General features: G+C 39.6%; 1 protein-coding gene across 1 annotated transcript in view; it reads right to left on the bottom strand.

Moving 5' to 3' along the window:
* Window positions 1-18,528: 18,528 nt before the first annotated feature.
* The window catches only part of LOC126271871 (ras-related protein Rab-23), a 442,999-nt gene continuing 436,245 nt past the window's right edge, over window positions 18,529-25,282 (bottom strand). The window contains exons 5-7 of the mRNA XM_049974217.1: window positions 25,102-25,181; window positions 24,779-24,960; window positions 18,529-19,380 (exon numbers count right to left, since the gene is read on the bottom strand). Of these exons, the coding sequence (XP_049830174.1) occupies window positions 19,253-19,380; window positions 24,779-24,960; window positions 25,102-25,181 (390 nt within the window). The 3' untranslated portion in view covers window positions 18,529-19,252. The remainder of the gene's footprint in view (window positions 19,381-24,778; window positions 24,961-25,101; window positions 25,182-25,282) is intronic.

Here is a 25,282-nt window from a genome sequence, read left to right as displayed (position 1 = left end):
GAAGGTGCACGTGCCCGTCGACCTGGGACCGGACCGTAGCGACGCACGGATGCACGCCAAGACCGTAGGATCCTACGCAGTGCCGTAGGGGACCGGACCGCCACTTCCCAGCAAATTAGGGACACTGTTGCTCCTGGGGTATCGGCGAGGACTATTCGCAACCGTCTCCATTAAGCTGGGCTACGGTCCCGCACACCGTTAGACCGTCTTCCGCTCACGCGACAACATCGTGCAGTCCGCCTCCAGTGGTGTCGCGACAGGCGTGAATGGAGGGACGAATGGAGACGTATCGTCTTCAGCGATGAGAGTCGCTTCTGCCTTGGTGCCAATGATGGTCGTATGCGTGTTTGGCGCCGTGCAGGTGAGCGCCACAATCAGGACTGCATACGACCGAGGCACACAGGGCCAACACCCGGCATCATGGTGTGGGGAGCGATCTCCTACACTGGCCGTACACCTCTGGTGATCGTCGAGGGGACACTGAATAGTGCAGGGTGCATCCAAACCGTCATCGAACCCATCGTTCTACCATTCCTAGACCGGCAAGGGAACTTGCTGTTCCAACAGGACAATGCACGTCAGCATGTATCCCGTGCCACCCAACGTGCTCTAGAAGGTGTAAGTCAACTACCTGGCGAGCAAGATCTCCGGATCTGTCCCCCATTGAGCATGTTTGGGACTGGATGAAGCGTCGTCTCACGAGGCCTGCACGTCTAGCACGAACGCTGGTCCAACTGAGGCGCCAGGTGGAAATGGAATGGTAAGCCGTTCCACAGGACTACATCCAGCATCTCTACGATCGTCTCCATGGGAGAATAGCAGCCTGCATTGCTGCGATAGGTGGATATACACTGTACTAGTGCCGACATTGTGCATGCTCTGTTGCCTGTGTCTATGTGCCTGTGGTTCTGTCAGTGTGATCATGTGATGTATCTGACCCCAGGAATGTGTCAATAAAGTTTCCCCTTCCTGGGACAATGAATTCACGGTGTTCTTATTTCAATTTCCAGGAGTCTAATATATCCGCCGTCCGCGGATAGGAAAATCTCAGGGTGTGGGCTATAGCGTTTTTATTTAAACTAAAGTCTTTCTTCAAAATTTACAAAACAATATTCGTGAAGTAGGACTGATCCTCCAAGCCCACCGATAACTAAATCAGAGACTCTTCCAAACATAAACTGTCTGTAGTAACCATACAACTTCACCAAACCAAGCCCCGTGCGTCTCGTGAAGAGCGGCGCGGAGACCACGCTACCGTCACCTGAGTCCGAGGACGAGCAGAGGCCCTGCGAGGATGGCTCCGGTACGCTGGCGGCGGTGGACGATGACGCGGCGGCTACGATGACACCAGTGGGCTCTCTCGGCGTGAACCGCCTCTCCAGGCTTTTTTTTCCTATATTGTTATTTTAATACCTAAACAATCAGGGAGGGTGTCAGCGGCATGCTACGCCGCTCTACAGCCATAGTGTTGACAATAACAGAACACAGAATGGTGAATCAGAAATGAACATAGTGACCCTCTACAGGCTTCTGCGCCAGCCTAAATACTGCTTGGCGCACGGATATGGCTGGCTCTATTTGCAGTCAAGTGTCGAGCGGAAGTAAAGAGGTCCGCGGCTGTAGCGACCTCTTGCGGCGCCGTGGACGCCTCCTGGTGGTCTCTGGGAAGCGTCTGTGTTTCCGGGACGACCGGCCAGGCTGACCCCTACTCGGTCCGAGGTCCGCTGTACCGGTCTGCTTCGCGGGAAGCGAGAGTTGCAGGCGCTTAGTCTGGACGCAGTAGCAACGATGCTGTCGGCGCCTTTGATATGGCGAATGTCAGTAGAGAACTGAGAGATGATATCGAAATGCCGAAAGCATGGCATTTGCTACTGGTTTATGGTCGGTCAGGATGTGGAAAGTTCGGCCCTCGATGTTGGGGGTAAGTGTTTCACTGCCTCAAACTGCTAAAAGTTCGCGGTTGAGGGCTGAGTATTTTTGTTGGGCACGTGAAAGATTCTTCGAAAAGAACTGAGGTGGTGTGACCATGTCGTTGTGGCATTGCTGTAGAACCGTGCCTATGGTAGAATCACTGGAATCTGTGGCGATGGTGAGTTCAGGATCCGAAATTGGATGAGCGAGGATGACAGCTCGTGCGAGACAGTCTTTCAGGGCCTGGAAGGCTGCACGCATTGGTTCCGTCCACGGAACAGGGCGTGACCCTGAAGTTTGCTTACCAGTGAGGGCATTAGTGAGGACAGCCTGGGTGTCGACTGCTGCAAGCAAATGACAATGGTAATAGTTTATTGTTCCTAGGAACCGATGGAGCTCTTTGTATTGATAGAGAGTGGCTTGGATAAGATTGATTGCACTTTCGATTCAGGGATGTGTATACCGTTGCTGAGACTGTGTACCCCAAGAATTGGTTAACGCAGTTGCAGCTTGCCAGTGTTGGTCTCGACTCTGTTTGATGAGAGAGTATCCTTTACTATCGTGATGTGGCGCTTGTGATCTTGCGCGGATTTGCTGAAGATCAGGATATCGTCGAGGTATATGAAACAGAAGTTGAACTGGAGCAAGAGAGAGTCAATAAAGCGTTGCCACGTCTGGGCGGCATTTTCTAACCCGAATGGCATGAAATGGTACTTGTACAATCCGACTGGTGTGATAATCGCCGTTTTCGGAATGTCTTTGGGTGCGACTGGAATTTGGTGATAAGCACATTTGAAATCCAGTATGCTGAAAATTGTAGCACCCACGAGAAGGCTAGTGACGTCGGAAATGTTTGGTATAGGATAGTTGTACATCACATCTGTAATCGCCACATATACGACAGGAGCCGTCCTGTTTAGGAGTGAGGTGTATGTGTGACAACCAGTTACTATCGGCGGGCTGTAAAATTCCCGCATTAAGAAGTTCCTGTATTTGCTGGAGAGCCGAGTGTAACTTGAGTGTGTTAAGGCCTCGTGGCAAGTGGGTGGGCCCTCGGACATGATGATGCGATGAACAACATCCGTCCATGGCGGTGGAAACCAAATGTTCTATGACTGCGTGTGGGCAGGGCGTGGTGTTGGTTGATTTATTACGGGCGCATGGCTTGGAAGAAGCGTAGTTGTCTGTTCGAGAGGGGAATGGCAGTGAAAAAGTAACATTTTTGTTATGTTTACGACAGCGTGTGTAGGGAAGCAGCCTACTCACGCCATATAGAATTCATAGGCATTCCATTGTGTACCAGCATAGTCCGCTGTAACTAGCTATGACGTCACGAATGTTGCGCAGTACCTTAAAAGTAAAGTGAATAACCCGAAAAGTTGATAGCATGTCAGGAATGATGCTAATATAATGATGTATTAAGTTTCAGTTTAGTAACTTTATCGGTTTTCGAAATTTGGACGTTATACGTAAAAATCATCGGCAGAACATGAAGGAGTTAGAAACCTCAAAATTTATACTCGGATTCCTTTTTCATTGTAATTTAATGGAAACTGCACGCTGGATCTCACAAAGTAATATTTTGGTTGAAATTCATGATTTTCTGTTTTTGTGCCCTAAAGCTGGATCATTTTCACAAACATCTGACTGGGATCAGTCCAAAGATTCAGTCTACCAAGGAGGAGGAGGCAGTGGAATGTTAAATTTTCTTGACGTGCTAGTTTTCAAGAAAGAAGATCATAGCTTGGGCCAGACAGTTTACAGAAAACCCACGCAAACAGAATGTTATCTACACCAAGATTCGAACCACCACCCACACCAAAAGTGAAGCATCATAAAAATCTTGGGAGATAGAGCCAGGAAAGTCTTTGAACCAAAGCTGCTGGACACAGAATCAAAACATCTCACCAATGCATTGCTCAAGAATTGTTATTCATTCACTCAGGTGAAAAAAGTATTACGACCACCACATAGAAATCATAGTGATGCTCAAGCACTGGTGAAATCAAAAGTTTTCCTGCCATTCATTAAGAATGCAACTAACCACACAGGAAAAATCCTGAAAAAGTGGAGCATTGCAATAATTTACACAGCCACACGGAAAATACAAGCTCATCTAAATTCAGCCAAGGATGCTCTCCAACCACTGGAAAAAGCTGGAATTTATAGGATTCCATGTAGTTGTGGGTAGGTGTACTCTCAAAAAATGACTTGAAGAGCACAAGAGCAAATGCAGAAGTGAGAGAGTGACAGATCAGCTGTTATGGAACATGCTTTACAGCAGAGAAACAAACACATTCATTTTGGTAGAACTCAATACAGCCAGCCATAAGTGGATACCATGTAAAGCTATACAAGAGACCATAGAGATTGTGAAATATTTCAGGAATTTCAATAGGAAGGAGAAGAGCATGAAAGTGAAAGAAATTTGGATTCTGGCATTGAAGACAATGTATGCCAGTCTTCCACCATAGGAAGATAGTAACAGCAGATGACAACAGCCAATTGAGCCTACAAACTCAAAACGTGTGATGTCATGCCACTGTGCAGAAGCAGGATTTTGCTGTAGTCAGTAGTGAGCCAAGGTGTGAACTGGACATTCAACAAAGATAGGATCCCTCTTAAAAATATCCTCTGCAGATGGGGACAAAATGTTGGGTTTTAAAGTGAAACCCCTTCAACCACTACATAATGGCCTGGAATATTTTGTTAAGTGTGACAATTCTGGTCATGAAAGTTTACGTTTTACAATTATGACATATGATACACATATTAGAAAAATAATTTTAATACACTCATAATTTTATCACAGTCGTTATTATGTGTGATGCAATGCAAATTTTCTCTCATGTTCCCTACACAAGCTATCCAATACTTCCTCAGCATTCATAATTGAGGTAATATTTGATGGATATACATCAGTGCCAGTCATTTAAATGATCTTCTTGTCATCCTGTTGCAAAGATGCCATAAAGGGGCCCACACATGTTCAATATTTATTGATAATACTAATTTGTCAAACTTTCAATATACTGAAGCAATCTCACAGCATCAACAGTAAGGGCAAAAATTGTCAGCTGATAATGCAGTTTTACAAAGCTAACATGTCAAACACCCAAAAGAAAGTATGCCCAGGAATTATATTATCCATAGCCTGCAAGACAGAGAAAGATACGAAATGGGTTCAGGAAAAAAAAAATAAATAAATAAATAAATAAATATCCCTGCACCATACCAGTATGACAAGTTATTAATGTTGAAATGAGATAAAACAGAAAAGCAAGATATGTTAATGAGAAAGGGAATCACAGTCAATGAGAGATTTCTAGTGACATGTAAGTCATTCAAATACTCGAAGTTGAATTGAAAACAAACAGTGCACACAAAAGCCTTGTGGCTAATACATGAAGCTCTGTCAACAACTGAATGGAGAATACTGTAAATCAGTCAATACTTGAACTCACACATTCAGTGTGTATTGACAATACTGAGGACATTTTGTGTCTTGAACTTTCACAACATTTTCATTTGTTTTTGAGGTGAAAGGACGGCCAGACTGTGGTTCATCTTCAAATGATTTGCAGCCACTTTTAAATCAGTTTAACCAGACAAAAGCATTTGAGTGGCTCATAAAATTATCTTCAAAAGCTGTTTTTAATAGTTCATATGTCTCAGAAGCTGATTTCCTGGTTTTAAACAAAATTTCGCACAAACTCGTTGCTCCGTTTTTACATCCATTTTCACGCAGATGGAATCTGGCAACAAGCCCTAACAGAACTGCACTCAGCTAGCTGCCACAACAAACTGAATAAAGGAAACACAGTTTCCTGTCACAGGGTGTTTAAGGACAAGGCAAGGACTCACTCCCCACCATCCGTGTACCTGCCTGCTAAACCAGTAAGCAGTAGCGGATCCATTCTTAAGAATTTCCAATCACACCTCGTATGTTTGATGACAGCTTGTTCCATCGTTTAAAGGTAATCTGCTGTATAAAGTAAAGAGTTTACCACCAGCAACATGATGTCTAATCAATATGTGGTACATAATTTGATGTCATGTTAAAATATAGATCTCAAAAATATCTACAAAGAAGTCCATGAGAACTTAAGCATATCTTATCGTTCACCCACAGTCACTATTTTTGCTTTTCACATTCACTGTGCCAGGCGCAATCAAAAAACAAAAATGGTGATTATGAGTGCACTGCAGAAGATAAGCATATGCTCTGCTGGACTTTGTGTAGATCTTTTTCAGATCTGCAATTTATTACTTTCCAATCTAACATATCTCTTAATGCATGCCCAACTTATTACAAGATACTGCATAGCTGACAAATGTTATGCTGCACTGATTCAATATTATCGACTATTATGATCTCTTATTACTGATTACTGATTTAATTTTTTAAGTAGCCTTTGTTTATCCTATCTCCACATCAAACTTCATCAAATTCTGCTTGGTGGTTCAGCCATGGAAAGGTGACAAACAGATATAATTACTTTCTCATTTATAATATTGTCACCTTACGGATTGCTCACTGTGTGTTGCAGAAAAATGTGAAATGCTACATGACAACTGAAATATGCTAGTTCATGATAAAAATACCAAATAGGACACAGAGTACCAGTTGCTAAAAAGAAGACTTGGGCCAAATGTCATGATGCATAGAACAACAAAGGTACTGACTATAAACAGCCTGACAATGATAGAAAACTGAAATTTGTAGCTTCAAACAGAGCTGGTGGCAGCACTATTTTTTACTACCCAAGAAAAGAATCCAGAGAGATCAGATATTACTGAAAACACCTGAATGTGAAATTTTTCACAAAGTAAAAGAGTTAACTTTACTTGCATAGTGAGTAAAAACTACACAATAGTTCATTTATCTGCTATGCAATTATGAAATGATAAACAGCATCACATTTTATTGTAATTTTATTGCAAATTATGGCAAAAATGAAATAATAAGCAATGAAATTAAGACATAACAAAAAGTCATATTATATTAGTTTAATTGAAGACTTCCTGCATTTTTAAACTCACAATTACATGCTGTCCATAACCAAAAATTATGATTAAGCCAAATTCTCTCTCGCTCTGTCTCCCTCTGACTATTTGGAGTGGAGGAGGGGGATGGCAGGGAGGTGGGGTATGCATGTGCCCCCTTCCTCCCAATCCACCTTTGGTTGACACAGTTTCTGTAATAGTATACCGTTTGAAGAAAGCAGCATAATTGTTCGTTTAAATCCTGATAAGAATGCCCAGTGGTGCAAAGATTGGCAATTTGCTTTACATATTGAGAAACATAAAACTGTGCACTACAAAAAATGCAGAAGATTAATATTTCCCAACTACAATATCTATGAGTCACAATTGGAAACAATCACCTCAAGTACTTTTATGTAACTACTTGTAGGGATACATAGTCTCCGTCATAGGAATAGAAGATGGCAGAACTTGATTCATTGATGATATACTTGAAGGTACAATCAGTGTACAATCAAAACAGATTACAAAATGCTTATGTGACTCACACTAGAATATTGCTCAACATTGTGACACCTGTTCCATATAGGACTAACAGGGCCTATTTGGCTGTATACAAAGTCAGGTAGCACAAATGATCACACATTTTTCAAGAACCCTCATTAAGTGCGGAAACTACGAATGAACTACAACTGCAAAGACAAAATTAGACTATTTACAGTATGTCTTAATACAATGATAACTACCCTCTGGCATATAATTCTAATGGGTGGGAGAGTATTGATGTAAATGTAGATATATTGTGTCACAACCTACACGAAGTGCTCCATGGACAAATGAGCTCTAATTTTTGTGACAGTGACTGGACTCCTCAGCTCATACATATTTCCATTTGCAACTTTTTCAATTAAACCTACTCCCCCCCCCCCCCCCCCTCCAGGCCTGATCCATTCAGCCAGCCTTTGACATATGACATGCAACCAACAAAGTGGTGTACAGAATCACACACATATCAACACCCATGAATCACACAGAATACTGACGTGTTGTAAAACATAATAATTATATACTGATATAACCAGCTGTTAAAAGTTATAAGGGGTGTAGAGAAACAATTTGACCTAAATGGCAGAAAAGCAGCATCAAACAAAGAAGTCTGATTATAGGAACTAGGGCTCGCAGTTGCATATTTTCAACACTGTGTGAACTTAATTGAAATCTGACATATGGACATCTTTACTCAAAATGAAAAGTAATTCACAGAAAATTTATACATAAACAGAATTTTGGACTTACTAATCATCCTGAAGACTACAAGAAAAACTTAAGGCATCACATGTACCTGTACTGTACTTAGTTGACGTTCTGTACAGTATTCCTTAAGAAATGAAACAATCACATATTCATATTTCATGTTACAACATGTCCTGAAAAAGGCAAATTAAATGAAAAATGAGTATTCTTTTGTAAATAGATATACCATAACTTAATTAACTTTAATGCATCCAACTAAATGCTCATACTGACCACCGTTTTCATGCTGGCATAGAAAATGCAGCAATTGGTCTGTTCGCTGAAATACATCAAGAGTAGTCTGAAACACTTCTGCTGCTTCCATAATGCAAGCCACCAAGTCCCATTCACCTTCAGCTGGTACTGCATAGATGCTGTCTTTCATGGTACCCACATGATAATATCCAGTAGTGTCAAGTTTGGTGACCGCAGAGGCCACCACATTTGTCCAGCATGTCCAATCCACCAGTCTGCGAATGTCCTGTCTGGTGATCTCCAAAGGTATGTTCAAAATGTGGAGTTGTGCCTTCATGTTGGAACCAGAGGTTCTGCTTACCCCTGACCTGCTCACATGTTTACAGTGAATTGCTCTTTATGACCTCAGAAAAATGTTGCACGAGGATTCTGTAGAGTCCAAATACAGCTGTTGTGTGAATAAAAATGCATTCACGGGTAAAGTAAGCATTACCCTTAATCAACACACATTCAGAGAAATGCAGCAGTTGTGTTACTCATTGTAGGAACCAGTCAACAAATTCCAGACACCTAGGGAAGTTGTCCAGACCCATGGCTTGTGCCTTTTGTCACTGAGAAGGCTGTAGACCAGTCTCATGCACGACATGACACTGGTTCATCGGCGATTCATTTGGTACATGTCACTGGATCTTGCTCTATGTGATGTAACACATCTTTGTCAAACTCAACTATGTAAACAGTGAGCCTCCTGCCTGTATCAAGCTTATTAGTCTTATCTGTCTCTCTGAATTTCTTTCAATTGACACAAACATATTTTTATGAGACAGCATGCAATGTGTACAACATTCATGGTAAATCCAACAAGCCAACCTTGCATTGCCATGAGCAGTGCCACAGGCCAACTGCATGTCACTTAGCTCATTTCACAAAAACTATATTCCATGTTGCTGCTCCGCAACACTCAGTCGCTCACTCACATTGGTACCTACCCTAGTCAGGTCACCGTATCTACTGAACATGACGAAAGGGTACTGAAAACCATTGTTCTGCATTGCAAATCAGTTCTCCCTAGTGATGGTGAGTAGTGTGCAGTATGTTTATATCTGATAAACACAAGTTTCAGATTCAAAGACTGCCACACAGCCAGAGTTTACGCTGATGCATGTAGTGACGTAAATATGAAACTGCACCCCCTTGTTCCTATTCTCAAATTTCTTTATTTTTGCTGCGTTTCTTCCCATACACATTTGGGAAAATGGTTTTTCCACACCCTGTATGTATCTCTATACAGTGGCACACCATACACTATGAATAGCTTTCTCTTTCTCATAGGGAGTTGGCGTAAATGAAGCACCAAACACTGCAGGAAATTGGTTGTCATATAGTGTCACAGTGGACATCCAAAGGAAATGTAGCTGTTGTCCTCCTCTGTGCCACAATCATGCAAGTGTGAGCCAGTCTGGTGTAGCCAATACAGATAGTCAGAACTGTCCATAGTTAAAAGTGAAGGCGGAACATGGTGACCAGAAACTTTGTGGTACGTACCACAGGAGTACCTCAGTCATGCAGGGATGGACCATAATAGTGTTGCATAATGATATCCCCTTGACTGACACAATAGGTTGTAGACATGTTAAAGGCTTTGCATATGAAAATAGGGTGCATGTTTTAGAAAAATGCTATATGCAAGTAGGTAGCTAATATTGGATGTAACATGGATATGACAAGAATTCATCATCAGAAAGACGTTAACTTTAAAACATTGGAGCTTTACATTTTCCTGGTGAATTCATATCTACATTACTGCCTAAGAATAACAGTTATTGCCAAAATTTCTTATTTTTTTATCCCAACTGTATTATTTAAACATTTTTACTAAATGACAGACCACCATACAAGTATGTATACTGCTTTACAAACCTTAAGCCTCAGGACTGGCTCTCATTGCACACTTTTAACAGGCATTTCAACTCCACAGACAGTGCCATTACGCAATAGGTGTGTAAACAGCACAGTTCAGGAAAGGTTAATAACATTTAGGATATGGTGCACTAGTTTTTACTAACTAGTGAAGTGCTGCTTACACTAAAAGATATTCACTTTGAAATAAAACATTCGAAGAAATCAATATCACTCAAATGACATTGCTTGTTTGGAAATGGGGCAGAAGAGTTGCATTAATTCCATATTACTAGACCACGTTACCTTTAGGAATCATAGACAAAGTAAGTCGGACTCAAACTGGCATCGTCTGCCAGTTTTTGTCATATGCAGTGGACATATGAAGGAAACAACCCAGTTAAACATAAATGCAGCAGCTACTGTCTTGGTAGAGATATAATCTACAGAAATGGCTTTTGGCCAGCATGGAATCTATCAACAATGGTTAGCAAATATTGTTGACCTTCTGATGGTGGTAACAGTCCCACGTCACTATGTATGTGGAAGAAACACTTGATCATATCTGGGAATTTACCTACTGGCACTTGAACATGACATGAAACTTTGCTGCATTGACATTTATGCTTGTGTGAGACCACTGACAGCTTATTCTTTTGTATCCCACGCCACACGTAATGATTACATATGAGCTTTGTCATCACCGTTACTCTGGAATGATATAAATACTTGTGTGCACAATTCAGTGGGAACAAAAGGGTAGTTTTTCCATTAAAGATGTCACAATGCACCTTAATGTTCACCTCTGGCATGTCAGTGAGGATGAGCTGCAGGCTTGCGGTAATATCGTTGAAGCAATTTTTGAGTTCCCGGTCAGACTAGTGTGCTTGAGACAGGTGTGCAAGATCTATTGTCTATCGTGACACACGATAAAAAGTCCACCACTGCATTTTTCAATACTGAAATATGTTTACCATTAGTGGAAAATTGAGCAATAAATTCCAGCTGATTAAACTGATTCTGAGAGCATTTGTTGTTGTTCTGGCAGCAGGTGAAAGTCAGATGTTTGTAGTCAGTGTAGATTGTGATTACTCTTGCCTCCAACTGCATATAGAAAAATTTCACGGATGTGAAGAATGCCAACAGCTCTCAGTCATATGCACTCCATTGTTTCTGAGCTGCAAACAATTTCTGAGAGAAAAAAGCAAAGGGCTGCTAGGCCTCTTTAACATACTGTTGTAATGCTGTGCCCATGGCCAGCCAGCTAGCATCGACTACTAGAGCAAGGGGTGCATCCCAAACAGGATGAGTGAGAATCACAGCCTCAGCTACACTCTTATTGGCAGCCTCAAAGGCAGCTGTCATTGATTGCAACCACTACACAGGCATCCTGCCTTTTGTTTTTGGACCAGCCAGATCTGATGTAAGTGATTTTTGAAGTTCTGCCACATGGCAGCAGTAGAAACTGAGAACTCCAAAAAACCTGCATAACAGTGGTTGGTTCCTATTCACTATCAACAGTTTATGTTGCATAACAGCCATGGTCTCCAACCATATCTATCTATGACAAAAATGCATAATATCATAAGACATCATAACACTTGTCTTTGGAATGTCTTTTTCAGCAACCCGGATTTGTCTGAATGCTTCGGCACTATCTCACATGCTAAATACCTGTTTCCCTCACAACACATGAGTATAATCTCACAGCAGAGGCACTGAATAAGTCTGAGATCATTCTCACATGTAAAGCATGTTAGTTGCTGCATGGCCATCAAGCACTGTTCTTTTTTGGGAGTAAATGCAAGGATGGGGACCACAGCCTTTTACATGAATGGATAATAACCTCATTTAGAATAGTGTCAAACTCTGACTCAGTGATTGCATACAGATGAGGAGCTAATTGTCTGGGCATGCATGAAATCAGGGGATGTGCCAAAACTGGTTAAACAGCATGGCATACTCCATTTCTTGTTGCCACAGTCACCTTGGCATCAAATGTAGCAGCTTGATGCCAGAACCCAGTGATGGTGTCTAGTAGCTGAGTGTTGGCGACATTGGAAATCAGGTGTTGGCGTTGGTGTGGAGGTAAGTTCCTATGGGATCAAACTGTTGAGGTAATCAGTCCTAACTTATGCTAAGTAGAACACACACACCCATGTCCAAGGGAGGACTCACCCCTCTGCTGAGGGAAGCTGCGCAAACCGTGGCGAGGTGCCCTAGAGTGCACAGCTACCCTGCGTGGCCAATCAGGTGGTAATGAAAGGCTCCATCACATCTGCAATTACAAAATTAAACAGCATGTCAGTCCCTGGTCCAGTTCCAAGAGCTGCATGCAGTACATGCTATAGCAGAGCTGTTAGTGACTGACAGTTGAAACATGGTGGCTGGACGGTACTTGTGTGGTGGCAGAAAGCTTAGATCAGACCCTGTATCTATCTAAAAATTTTGTCCAACTTGAGATCCATTATGAACAGGCATGCAGAAGGATAACCTGGTGCCTCTCCCTCTGCCTGACATTTATATCTGATGTACATGCGTAGCAGGTTACATTTGTGTGCCTGGTCTCCAAATCACTGTTGATACCAACATATGATCACTTAAAGCTTGTTCCCCACAGATAAGTAGGATTCTCAGCCACATATGTAATATCTCTTTGGAGCAGGGTGTTTTCCCCGATAGACTGAAATATGCCATTGTAAAACCATTGCATAAAAAGGGGGATACGTCGGATGTCAACAACTATCACCCAATCTCTCTTCTGACAGCTCTATCAAAAAATTTTGAGAAAGTAATGTATTCAAGAGTAGCCTCCCATATATGTAAAAATAAAGTACTAACAAAATGTCAGTTTGGTTTTCAGAAAGGCTTTTCAACAGAAAATGCTATATACACTTTCACTGATCAAATATTAAATGCTCTGAATAACCGGACATCACCCATTGGTATTTTTTGTGATCTCTCAAAGGCCTTTAACTGTGTAAATCATGGAATTCTTTTAGATAAGCTAAATCATTGTGGTTTGTGGGGGGCAATGCACAAATGGTTTAATTCATACTTAACTGGAAGAATGCAGAAAGTTGAAATAAGTGGTTCATGTAATGTTAATACAACAGCTGATTCCTCAAACTGGGGGGCTATCAAGCACGGGGTCCCACAGGGTTCGGTCTTAGGTCCTTTACTGTTCTTGATACACATTAATGACTTACCGTTCCATATTGATTAAGATGCAAAGTTAGTTCTTTTTGCTGATGATACAAGTATAGTAATAACATCCAAAAACCAAGAACTAAGTGATGTAATGGTAAATGATGTTTTTCACAAAATTATTAAGTGGTTCTCAGCAAACGGACTCTCTTTAAATTTTGATAAAACACAGTATATACAGTTCCGTACAGCAAATGGCACAACTCCAGTAATAAATATAGACTTTGAACAGAAGTCTGTAGCTAAGGTAGAATTTTCAAAATTTTTAGGTGTGTCCATTGATGAGAGGTTAAACTGGAAGCAACACATTGATGGTCTGCTGAAACATCTGAGTTCGGCTACGTATGCTATTAGGGTTATTGCAAATTTTGGTGATAAGAATCTCAGTAAATTAGCTTACTATGCCTACTTTCATTCACTGCTTTCGTATGGTATCATATTCTGGGGTAATTCATCATTGAGTAGAAAAGTATTCATTGCTCAAAAACGTGTAATCAGAATAATTGATGGAGCCCACCCACGGTCATCTTGCAGACATCTATTTAAGGATCTAGGGATCCTCACAGTAACCTCACAGTATATATATTCACTTATGAAATTTGTTGTTAATAGTCCAGCCCAGTTCAAAAGTAATAGCAGTGTGCATAGCTATAACACCAGGAGAAAGGATGATCTTCACTATTCAGGGTTAAATCTGACTTTGGCACAGAAGGGGGTAAATTATGCTGCCACAAAAGTCTTTGTTCACCTACCAAACAGCATCAAATGCCTGACAGATAGTCAACCAACATTTAAAAATAAATTAAAAGAATTTCTAGATGACAACTCCTTCTACTCATTGGCTGAATTTTTAGATATAAATCAAGGGAGGGAAAAAAACTAACTTAAGCATTAGTGTCATGCAATATTTTGTGTAATGTTATATCTTGTACAGACATCTTTCATTAACCTGACACGTTCCACATCATTACGAAGTGTCGTATTCATGATCTACAGAACAAGTATTAATCTAATCTAATCTAATCTACTGCAAGTTGGCGAGTGACTCTGTGACCTTCGTTGGGACTATCTTCCAATGTTCCAACTGGCGAGATGCTCACTCATCTGTTTACTGTTGGTGCTGACTTGCTCAAGAGGTTGTCATTCAGCTGTTTGTTCAGTGCCTCGACTTCATTCAGTAGACTGTTGTTTCAGGTCTAGTCACCACTGAAGTGCTGCCTCATGCCATTTCCAGGTCATAATAGAAGATAGACACAGTTGCATCTTGAATACGATCAGCCAGATTAAGCTGCAGCATCAAATGGCCTATCTGTTTGTGATGTGATGATAGCTTTCACCTGGCAGTTTACTGCTCCACAAGGTATAAAGTAGTGTGTCTGGAGCTATGCATGCATCAACTTTACTCCTCAAGTGATGAAGATATTGTGACAATTTCTTTTCCCCAATATCCTCTTGCATTAGTACTTGTCGCATTCTCTCTTCTTGTGATGTCAGTACTCACTGTACTAATGCCGTCTTGCATTTCAAGTGTGTTTCAAAGTTGGGTGATTAAGTTATAATGTCTTGTACTTCAGCAGCATATCAGTGATCCAACTGAATAACTACTAAAGCAAACTTGACAGAATCAGATGCCACACTGTTAATGTTTTGACAACTTTAAATGTGAGTTTGGGTCTGGGTTATACTGATTTATTTCCCCAAACCACATTCCAATTCTTTACAAGATGACTTACACGGGGTTAGCAGCTACTCTTCTTTACTGGATAGCTGGCTGCTGGAAACACCCTTGATTTCTTCTCCATCGAATAACGCTAGGTACAGAAACTTTCAAGCCTCTTTCTACCAGTGAAATAAGTAGCCATAAAAACTTTACATTTCGTCAGTCAATGGTGTATTTGACTTTCAAGCACAATAAAAATTCTCACTTTCGACATAATTTGTAACTTAAGTAAGTGAGCTGTAAAGTCATATGTTAGAAACAAATTGATTTAATTCTAAAGAAAGTCTGCTTAGACACCATGACTTGCAGAAAAGGAGATTGAAAAAAACGTCTTGCCTCTGACAAGGCTGAGTCAAGAGTCTATATGAGTACTTTTTCAACTGTTCTTGTTTCACATAACAAAAGTCAGTGACACAATAAGCACAAAGCTGCATATAGATTCCATGGTTCTTCCATACACACTCACTAACACAGCTATTGATTGCCCGACAGGTACTTGTCGGTGCCGTTTGACCGCCGCATCTACTTTCTTCCCGTGACTGGTTTTAAACCTGCACACACAAACATGTGACACATATTAAGTAGGATTTTACCACCCTACACTCTTATCTACAATATCAAGTGTTTGAGATGGTATAAGGCTGAGTGGTTCTAGAATTTATGCAGAACATCTCAAATCGGTACAACATTGGCACACAGGAAGCTTGCCTCATGCAGTGTAACCCATGACATGGTGTTTTGGGCCCAGAAAAGTGTTTTCCACACTGCCAGTCTTGAGACTGTAGGTGCATCTTCCTCTGGCATGCTTCTGTTATTGAATTCAATGTTCTTGAATCTTTTAAATCATATTCTTGACCACAAATCATGCTGGGGTCACCACTGTCACAAGTTTTGCTGAGCATGAATCTTGTGATTACAGCAATCACAAGGAACCTGAAAATAGAATTAATGTAACTGGAGGAAGCAATTCATTGACCAAGCTATGATCAAGAGTCTCAGGAAATAGGCAACAACAGAATAACGATAAGTGTAATAGTCGAAAACTTATAACATCCGTGTGCTGCAGCAAGGAGTAACCACATGTGAGCACTCATAGCAGCCAGCATGTGAACTCAGTTGACATGTCATTGTTGATCAGCTGATCACGCAATGGCAGCCTCATGAGTGCCTGTCACCACAAGTTGCATTAATTCCATATTGATAGGTTAGATTACATTTAGGAATCACAGATGAAGTTACCTGAAATCTGAAGATGACATCTGCAGCTGAAGACTTGTCACACTTTCACAGAGACATGTAATTGTCAATATAAACAATCTCAAATGGCAAACGATTTATTCCTTACTTCATGAGAGCAAGACTGCTATGAAACTATTGATGCAAGCAAGATTGCATATCAGAATTCCAGGGTTCATTATAATATTGCGATTCTGGCACCAACACTGAGCATCTGTGAAACAGAGTCAGGCACTGGAATTCATAGGAACTCAAAATTTGACCAGCAGACATCATTCCCAGGCCAACAGTATGCTATCACACAATTTTACAATGGACTATCTGTGTTTAAGCTATACTTATAAGTTTTCTTAGTGTGATTGATTAATGATGTGCTTTAGGTTGTCTGAGTAGTTGTTTTCATTTAGTGTACAATATTTCAGTCAGCATCATCAGGTGGTGCAACTTATGTTCTTCTCTGGTTGGAGTCCTGGCAGAAAGTACACATAACAACACAGCTCATAACATCTGAAGAAGACTATAGGATGTCTGTTTTTGTCTTCTGCCTCCAATGTCACAAAAGTCTTACTGATATACATATAAATATGAAATAGATTTTAGCACATATGATAAACCAGGGCAAATGTTTGGAATATTTTCTATACATTCTTTTGCCTCCCTCTTTTTGAAGATGGAGACTATGCTAGAGAAGTTACTTCTAGTTCATCACTGAGGGCAGCAAGATGCCTTTTGTAACCTACTCCATCAATATCTGATATCTGCCATTATATGTATCGTAGCTAATTTAAATGTAATTTGCTTTATTTATTAATAAGGTGTCTAAAGAACTGTAATAGAGTGCATACTCTAAACATTACTATGCTTAAAGGACAAAAATATGCCAAAGGCAGCTTAAACATCAGTTTTGTGTCTTCTGTATGTTACTAATGAGGACATTTCTTAAATGTTCCCAGAACTATAGCCACCGAGGATTAAAGCATTAACATAATATTTATAGTATTCCTTGTCCCCAATAGCACGCCAAATGGTACATGATTATATAACATTATATTGGACACAAGCAGTTATAAATAGACAAAAGGCATCAGCAAAATCAAAGAATATGATAATTCAAGTTTTTCACATTATTATTTTTAAAAGAATACATTTAAGATGACTGGGTCGGTCATCAACATATTGTGTATGTAATAGAATCAGCAACTTGGACCACCTCCAGGCACACCATTAATGCATTTGTGCTGTTTGAGGAAACAGTAATTAAACAATGTTGTGACACATTAGGGACAGAAACCCACTGTTGACGGCAAAACTATTGCCCCCTTCGTCGAAGCACTTACCCGATTTTGTTGTTGGTGTACATCAGTGAAGCTGCTGGCAATAGCTGCTATTGCCTGTTACTTATTCCTGAAAGTCCTCATTCATGTTAATTATTGAACATAATGTGTGTCAATGAACCAGTCAAACAACTGAAACAGTCAAGCTAATTGCAGCATCTTTTTCATTATCAAGGAGGGTTTCTCCTGTAAAGATTTCATGTGATGTATGAGGAGAATCATCTCATAAAACAACATTTTTGACTGGAAGTGATGCTTAATCCATTCAGTTCCAGACATGCAGCTGTGTGAATTCCATCTCTTTCAGCAATATTTCGGACATGTGTCTATCAGCTGTGTGTGAGGCTGCATGCCTCAAATTTAATGCAGTGTTCATTACATTGCGAAAAGCTGAAAATGCATAGAAAAATATTTCCTATGTTGAGTCACTGAAGTATTACTTGAGACTTGTACAGTACTGCTAGTGGCTCCTTTCCCCATATGAGTACAATTTAGGTATTTGGTTTTGTACTTATTTTAAGGAAAAAAATCTGGTAATGATATGTTTCTATGAACATTTGTATATGGCCCCTGTTATAATATGTTGTAAATATTTCATGTAATCCCATTTTAATTGCACAACAAGGTCAATAAGGGCTAAAACCACAGGCCCACAATGAAAAATTTTATTAATTGGGCGCAGATTACTTCTAAATGTGGTTTATCTCTTTGTGCACTTCATAACATGTAAAACAAAGGGTTATATTAATATTATAAATATTTATTTACACACCAGTAAACATGTTACACATTTCTCTCATGGACACTATAAAAAAGAAATTAAGGATTATAAAACATTACAGTGGAAAACCTGGATGGAATAATTACAGTCCTCTAAGGAACAGGACACCCCTAATCATGTTGATGAGGTCTTGAGCATCAATGTGGCTGCATAGAACAATTGTAATTTCTAATATTTTTAAAATAATAATTTTTCTGACTTTAGGCTACTATTTCACAAGATAAGGGGTGACCATTTGTTCCCACATTTGTGATTATAAAATATTCTACAGTGTGTAAGGCACAATGTTACAGAGCATTGGAAGGATAAGACCACATGAAAAACTTGTTGTATTATTTCTCCTGAGAGCTGGGTGGCCAGATGCCAAATTGATTACTATATATATAAATTTATTTATATCTCCCCAGAAACAGGCACTATCTGAAACCTACAGTGCAGTAATTTATAAAAAGTAAAACATTTGCCTATTGTTTTGTATAAAATTATATCAAAAATTACAATGTGAAACTCTTATGAGTTTGGGTATATTGCACATTATGACTGACTAATTATTTACATATCTGAAACTGTTATCAACAGGCTTCTGGTAATGTTCCAGTGAAGAATTGTAACGTCACTGAAAGTTTATCATTCTGTGTTTTGGTTAAACCAGCTAAAATTATTGTGAGGTTCCTGAAATGTATTCAATTATCACAGTATCCTGCATGCATTTCTCAGTACATTCTTCTTTTTATGATTCTTCTGTTTTCCTGGCCGAAGAACAATGGTCCCATTACTGTGACTGGACTTCCCATTTTGAGAATTTGGACTGAAGGCACCTGGAATAAATCAGAGGTATTAATGCAAATCAAGTAACTGCCACAGGTTGCTAACAAGGTAATAACTCGTAGTAAAAGTAACTTTTTGTTGTTAGATGTGGATAGAATTAAAGCAAGTTATGAAATTGATTAAAAATAGAGTTCCTGATGCATTATTTTGTTGATGTTCAGTTATGTCAATTCTTTCTCTTGTAGTACTTTTGCAATAACTTGTGACAACATTTAAAATAATTAGCCAGACATCACACCAATTACATCTCCATTCCTAGGAGAGGTAGCATATGTTGTTGTTTCATTGTTCTGAAATGAAGTTACTAGAACAGAAACTCTGAACTGCTGCCTACTGTACAAAAAAGAGAAGTGTTATATGAGAAAAATGATTGAAAGATGACTAGATCAGAGTACTCCAAGAATCATGTATGTATAGATCGGGTATCTATTGGAGGAGCTTAAGAATCCCATGTGTGTGGAAATGATGCTTTGTTGTCAAAGTGTTCTGTAACAGTCTTTTATCAATGCCAATCAAAATATTAACTTGTGCTGTATGAGAATTTTCCCAGTATCTTGGACAAGCAATTAAAACAATAAGCTTTTCTATAATGATAGTCAAGAAATTGGAGCACAAATTGTCTATACATGTTGTCAGTAAGGAAACAGGAGACACTACAGAAAAGTTTAGCAGATTTATTAGATCAAATTAACTGAAACATGAGATCATTTTCTACATGTGGAGCACAACATTCATATATTTGTTAAAGGGCGTTTTGAAGTTTTCCACCTCAGCTGCTTTACAAAAACATTCAATTTATTGTATCTTGCATGATTAGACCATTTTAGTCTTACAGGCCACTTTAAAGTGCAGTCTACAGAGAGACAGATCAATGTGTTGTCTTGTTGATCTCTTTATATGCAGATTGCATTTGAAAATGGCCTGTAAGGTTGAAATTGGCCAGTATTGCAAGAAATGTTGCTTATGAACTGTGAGAATTCAGTTTGAGGCAATTCACATGTCTGTTTAAAGCGGGCACTACAGTTAATCTCAGATACATGCAAAGGTAGTTAAAAAGTATCTGAAACAGAAAACTTTTCAAAATATGAATTAATAAATACATGAATGTACTTCCATGAAGTGCTATAGTTAATCTTAATTATTCTTGATTCACATAATCAAACAAGGTTTGTATTTGACCAGGCAGAAGTGTAGAGCTCATTTTCATCTTAGGGGATGGAAAAGAGCTCATGCTATATTTTGAGGTGGGAAGGGTGTAAAAGTGGGAAAGGGGAGTAATTATGAACAAAAGTGCAATTTATAACAGGTAAAATGAAAGAAAACTAGGAGATCAGAGACTGATGCTGTTCAAATTTTTCTGTTGCTTTAATATATACTACAAGACACAAAGACAATGGAAGTAGCCTGACATGATTGCTGTTTTTTGGTTTAATAAAGGTAATATAAATATTTAAAACCTTTTAACAGCAAATATTGTGCAATGTAAAGTTATACGGCCATGGAACAGTAACTACAGTCTATGAGAAACTTTAAAGAAATGTATGTGTGACTACTAAACATTCAGAATACAAACAATAGATGAACTTGTGGCAGGCAACGCATTTTTGCTTGGACTTTTGATAACACTCTGTGGTAATATTTTTCATAAATACCAGTTTACTTGGGAGCTCAGCAGTACTTTGCAATTGCTAAATGTGTATGGTAAATGGATGTATGTAATAATCTCATCTTGCTCTTCCCTATGTCCATCTCCTCCTCCTACTCACTCTCTCAGTCCCCCCCCCCCCCCACCCCCTTCCCTCTATCACTCTCATTCTCTCCATATCCTTCTTCCCACTCTCTGTGTCCATTTCCTCCTCGCCCCTCCCCCCACCACCATCCTTCTCTGTTCATCTTCTCCTCTCTCTGACCTTCGGACTTGTATATTGGTATTGCAAAATATAATTTCGTAGTAGTATTCTAATCATAAGCTGATAAGCCATAAAATAAAACTTTTCTGAGTTCTCTGCAAACAGATGGCGAGGAAGAAAAAAAAAACAGCACTTTGTTGTGTATAGTATATGTACGGGAGAATATTTTTTCTAATAGTTTAAATGCTCTACTATCATTGTTAAAACTGATTGTGAGAAAGCAGCAAAACTGCACTTTATTCACAGCAGAGCAAAACACAGCACTTCCTTTCTCACAAACAGTTTTAACAGAAAACCTGTACTTTGCTGTTTGAAAAAAATATATAGCCTTTGTCCATATGGATGTTTATTAGAGTATCCTGTGAAAATCTGAAGTAAATCTGTCATCTATCAAATACTTTTCTACATGTACCAATATATTACTAGTGAACATAACAATGCTTCACAATTGCTAAATATGTGTGGGAATTCGATATACATCTTAATCTCTTTCTCACCCCTTCTCTTTGACTATCTGCTTCCCCCTTCCACCCGCCTCCTCTTTCTCATCTCTTCTTGCTCGTCCTCTCTCTGTCTGTCAACTCCTGCCCCCTCTCTCTTTACATCTCCTCCTTCCCCGTCTCTACACATGTCATCCTCCTGCACCTCTCTGTCTATCCATCTCCCATATCCCCCCCTCCTGCCCCTCTACATCTATTTCCTCCCCTCCCCCTTTCTCCTCCCTCTCCTTGATTGGGGATTGAAGTCACTTAAAATGAAGGGGTAAATCAGGAGGAATCACTGGTATATGAGGTGTGAGAAACCTCTCCTGCTGCTGGATCTTTAAGGATAGCAGCTCCAATGACAGTTTTTGGCATAGTTTTAATCTGCAAATGGATAAAATTGCAAATTTTTTGATGATTTAGATTCAGTAATAGTACTCTAATCATAAGCCAATCAGCCATAAATACAACTTTCATTTTTCTGTGAAAACAAACTGTGAGGAAGAAAACAAAATAGCAAATAGTTGTGTATACAGTTTTTGTTTAAAATTGTATACAGGATGGTTATAATTAAACTCTCACTCCATGAGAGGGACCAAATGACAAAAAACTGACTGTAGGACAGGGGAACTCCGTGAAAAAATTTGTAAGAACATGTGAAAGAGACATAATGAGTACACCATTGAAAGAAACACATTATAATTCCCACATGAGATTGTACCATTTGTTATTATGCACCACATTTATATTTCAGGTTAAAGAAGCTGCTTTGCATCCAGGACAGTTTGGAACAATGCTAGAGATTGCTCTACTACTGCCTGAAACAATGGTGGACCATAGAATGTTCAACTGTCATGACACAGTTCGTGCAGGGTGCTTGAAGGTCGCAAACTGCTTCCACCATTTTCAGCCATGGCAATAGTTATTGCTTCAACAATTTGTAACTTGCATTAGATGTCCGTACTGGTTCAGTGACAAAGGCTGAAACACACGCATCAGTGTGTGCTACAGTTGCAGTATGTCAACACACATCTGGACAAAGTGAGTAGGTCTTTATTCTTAAAGCTGCTGATCTTAGTGGGTACTGATGCATTAAAAGAATATGGAGAGGTCTTCTTTCTGCACCAAAGTTGATGGACATAATTCAGAAGTTTGAATTAACTGGTGATTTGAAAATTACACCTGTGGGAGAGACTAAAGGCCAAATGTGCTTCACGTCATTGAGGAAGTTACTGTAATGGCAACTTCAGAACCACTGATGGGCATATTTCTGAAATTTTTATACTGTATTCTTATTAACAATTATCTATAATGAAGTATGGCCAATAAGAAGTTGCACAAATATTCAGTCAGATCTTGATAAGATTTTTAAGTGGTGCAAAGATTGGCAACTTTCTTTAGATGTTCAGAAACGTAAAGCTGTGCACTTTACAAAATTAAAAAATGTAGTGGGCTGTGACTGTAATACCAGTGAGTCACAACTGGAATCTGTAAACTCATACAAATACCTCTGGGGACATGAAATTGAACATGACATTGACGTTGACATGACATGACATGAAATGAAATTGAACAATCACATTGGCTTAGATGTGAGGAAAGCAGGTAGCAGACTTCAGTTTACTGGTAGAATACTAGGTAAGTGCAATTGGTCTACAAAGGAGATTGCTTAAGAATCAGTCACGTAACCCATTCTAGAATACTACTCAAGTGTTTGGGACTTTTACCAGATAGGACTAACAGGGGTTGTTGAACATACACAGAGAAGAGCACCATGAATGGTCACAGATTTGTTTACCTGAAGGAGAGTGTCACAGAGGTGTTGAAAGAAATGAACTGGCAAACTCTAACAGACAGACAGAAACTATCCCGAGAAAGCCTTCTAATGAAGTTTCAGGAACCAATTTTGAATGATGACACTAAAAATATTCTACAACCTTCACATATTACTCCAATATGGATAATTAAGACAAGACCACATTAATCACAGCATGCACTGTAGCATTTAAACAGTTATTTCTTCCTGTACTTTACGTGAATTGAGTGGGAAAATACCCTAATAACTACTACAATGAGGTGTGCCCTCTGTCATGTTGTTCACAGTGGTTTGTGGATTACAGGTATACTATATCTTTACAAGGTACATAAAGTAGTTTATCTTATCCAATGCTGTATAGAAGATGTTGTAATTTGAGAGTATTGTCTCTGGTTCATGTTGTTCTTGTACTTTGGTTTCACAAACACTGATGTTGAGGCCACTGGCAACCACAATGGTAAGACACTGGACTGACATTCCCCATCCAGACAACCAAATTTAAGTTTTCCATTTCCTCTAAATGGGTAAAGGCAAATACTGGGATAGTTAATTTGATAAGGGTGCACTGATTTCCATATCCAGTCCAAAGGTAAGCTCTATCCTCGACATCCTAATTGTCAAGGGGATGTTAATCGAAAGTATTCTTCCTGCCATTGGTGAAAAAAATTCATATAATGATAATGATAGGCTGATAATTGCAGTCTTTCTGATGTGAGAGCAGATGTTACAAATTCATCTGTACTGCAGTTTTTTTTTTTTTTAGTTTGGTTAGCTTAATTAGTTCAAAGCCTGAACTAAATAACAGACCTCTGTCAGAATAATACCAAAGTTAAATACTTGGAATGATACTGCAGACCAGCAAGTGAAATAAATAAAAAGAAAATCTATAAATAGGGAAAAAGACAGCCATTCAGGCAGAGAGAGGGGGGGGGGGGGGGGGAATAACAATCATGTGGCCATTATTATGACAACTTGAACAGTTCTAATGATGATTGCTTAGCAGCTGAAACTGGTTGGTATTTTTACTAATTTTGTAATCACGACAATTTCAGTAAAAACATTGAGGAGCCCGCTAGTGAATGATGACGGCTGTTTTTAATCTGAAGTCAACTGTTTAAATGCAGTAGTGAGATTATGTGACAGAATATCTTTGCTAAAGAGGACAAGATGGGAGACTGACTGATGGTGAGTGGAGGCAGCGGCCCTCCAACAGGGCAGTAGTCCATGTCATCCTGCCGCTGCATCTCTGCCAGGCAGGCTGCTGCCAGATGCCGGAAGACAGCCGCCACATTCACGTCTTCCTTCACTGAGGTCCGCAAGAGCCGGCAGCCCAGGGCTCTCGCAAGGAGTTCTGCTTCCTCCCTGACAAATAATAAGTGGTTTAGCTGTATTACATAAAATGTTCAAATCCAGAAAACATATATTTTTATCTACTATCTCTTACTGAAATATGTATTATGACTATGAGAAATTTAAATACCATACAACACTGTCAGTACTTACGGATCAACAACGCTCTGATCGAGGAGGTCGATTTTATTTTGTACAAGCACTGTCGGAATTTCTCCACATTCATCTTCCACCTGCAAAATGCAAAGAAAATATGCATTAGTGGACACCTGGAGTGTAACTCATTTAAAAAATTACTAGAAAGCTTTCCTGGACCTAAGAACAGCTGAGAAGC

The sequence above is a fragment of the Schistocerca gregaria genome, chromosome 5 (assembly GCF_023897955.1).
Source record: "Schistocerca gregaria isolate iqSchGreg1 chromosome 5, iqSchGreg1.2, whole genome shotgun sequence".
Taxonomy (NCBI): Eukaryota; Metazoa; Arthropoda; class Insecta; order Orthoptera; family Acrididae; genus Schistocerca; species Schistocerca gregaria.
Note: the sequence above shows the minus strand (reverse complement) of the source record. Positions and strands in the feature narration are given on the sequence as shown.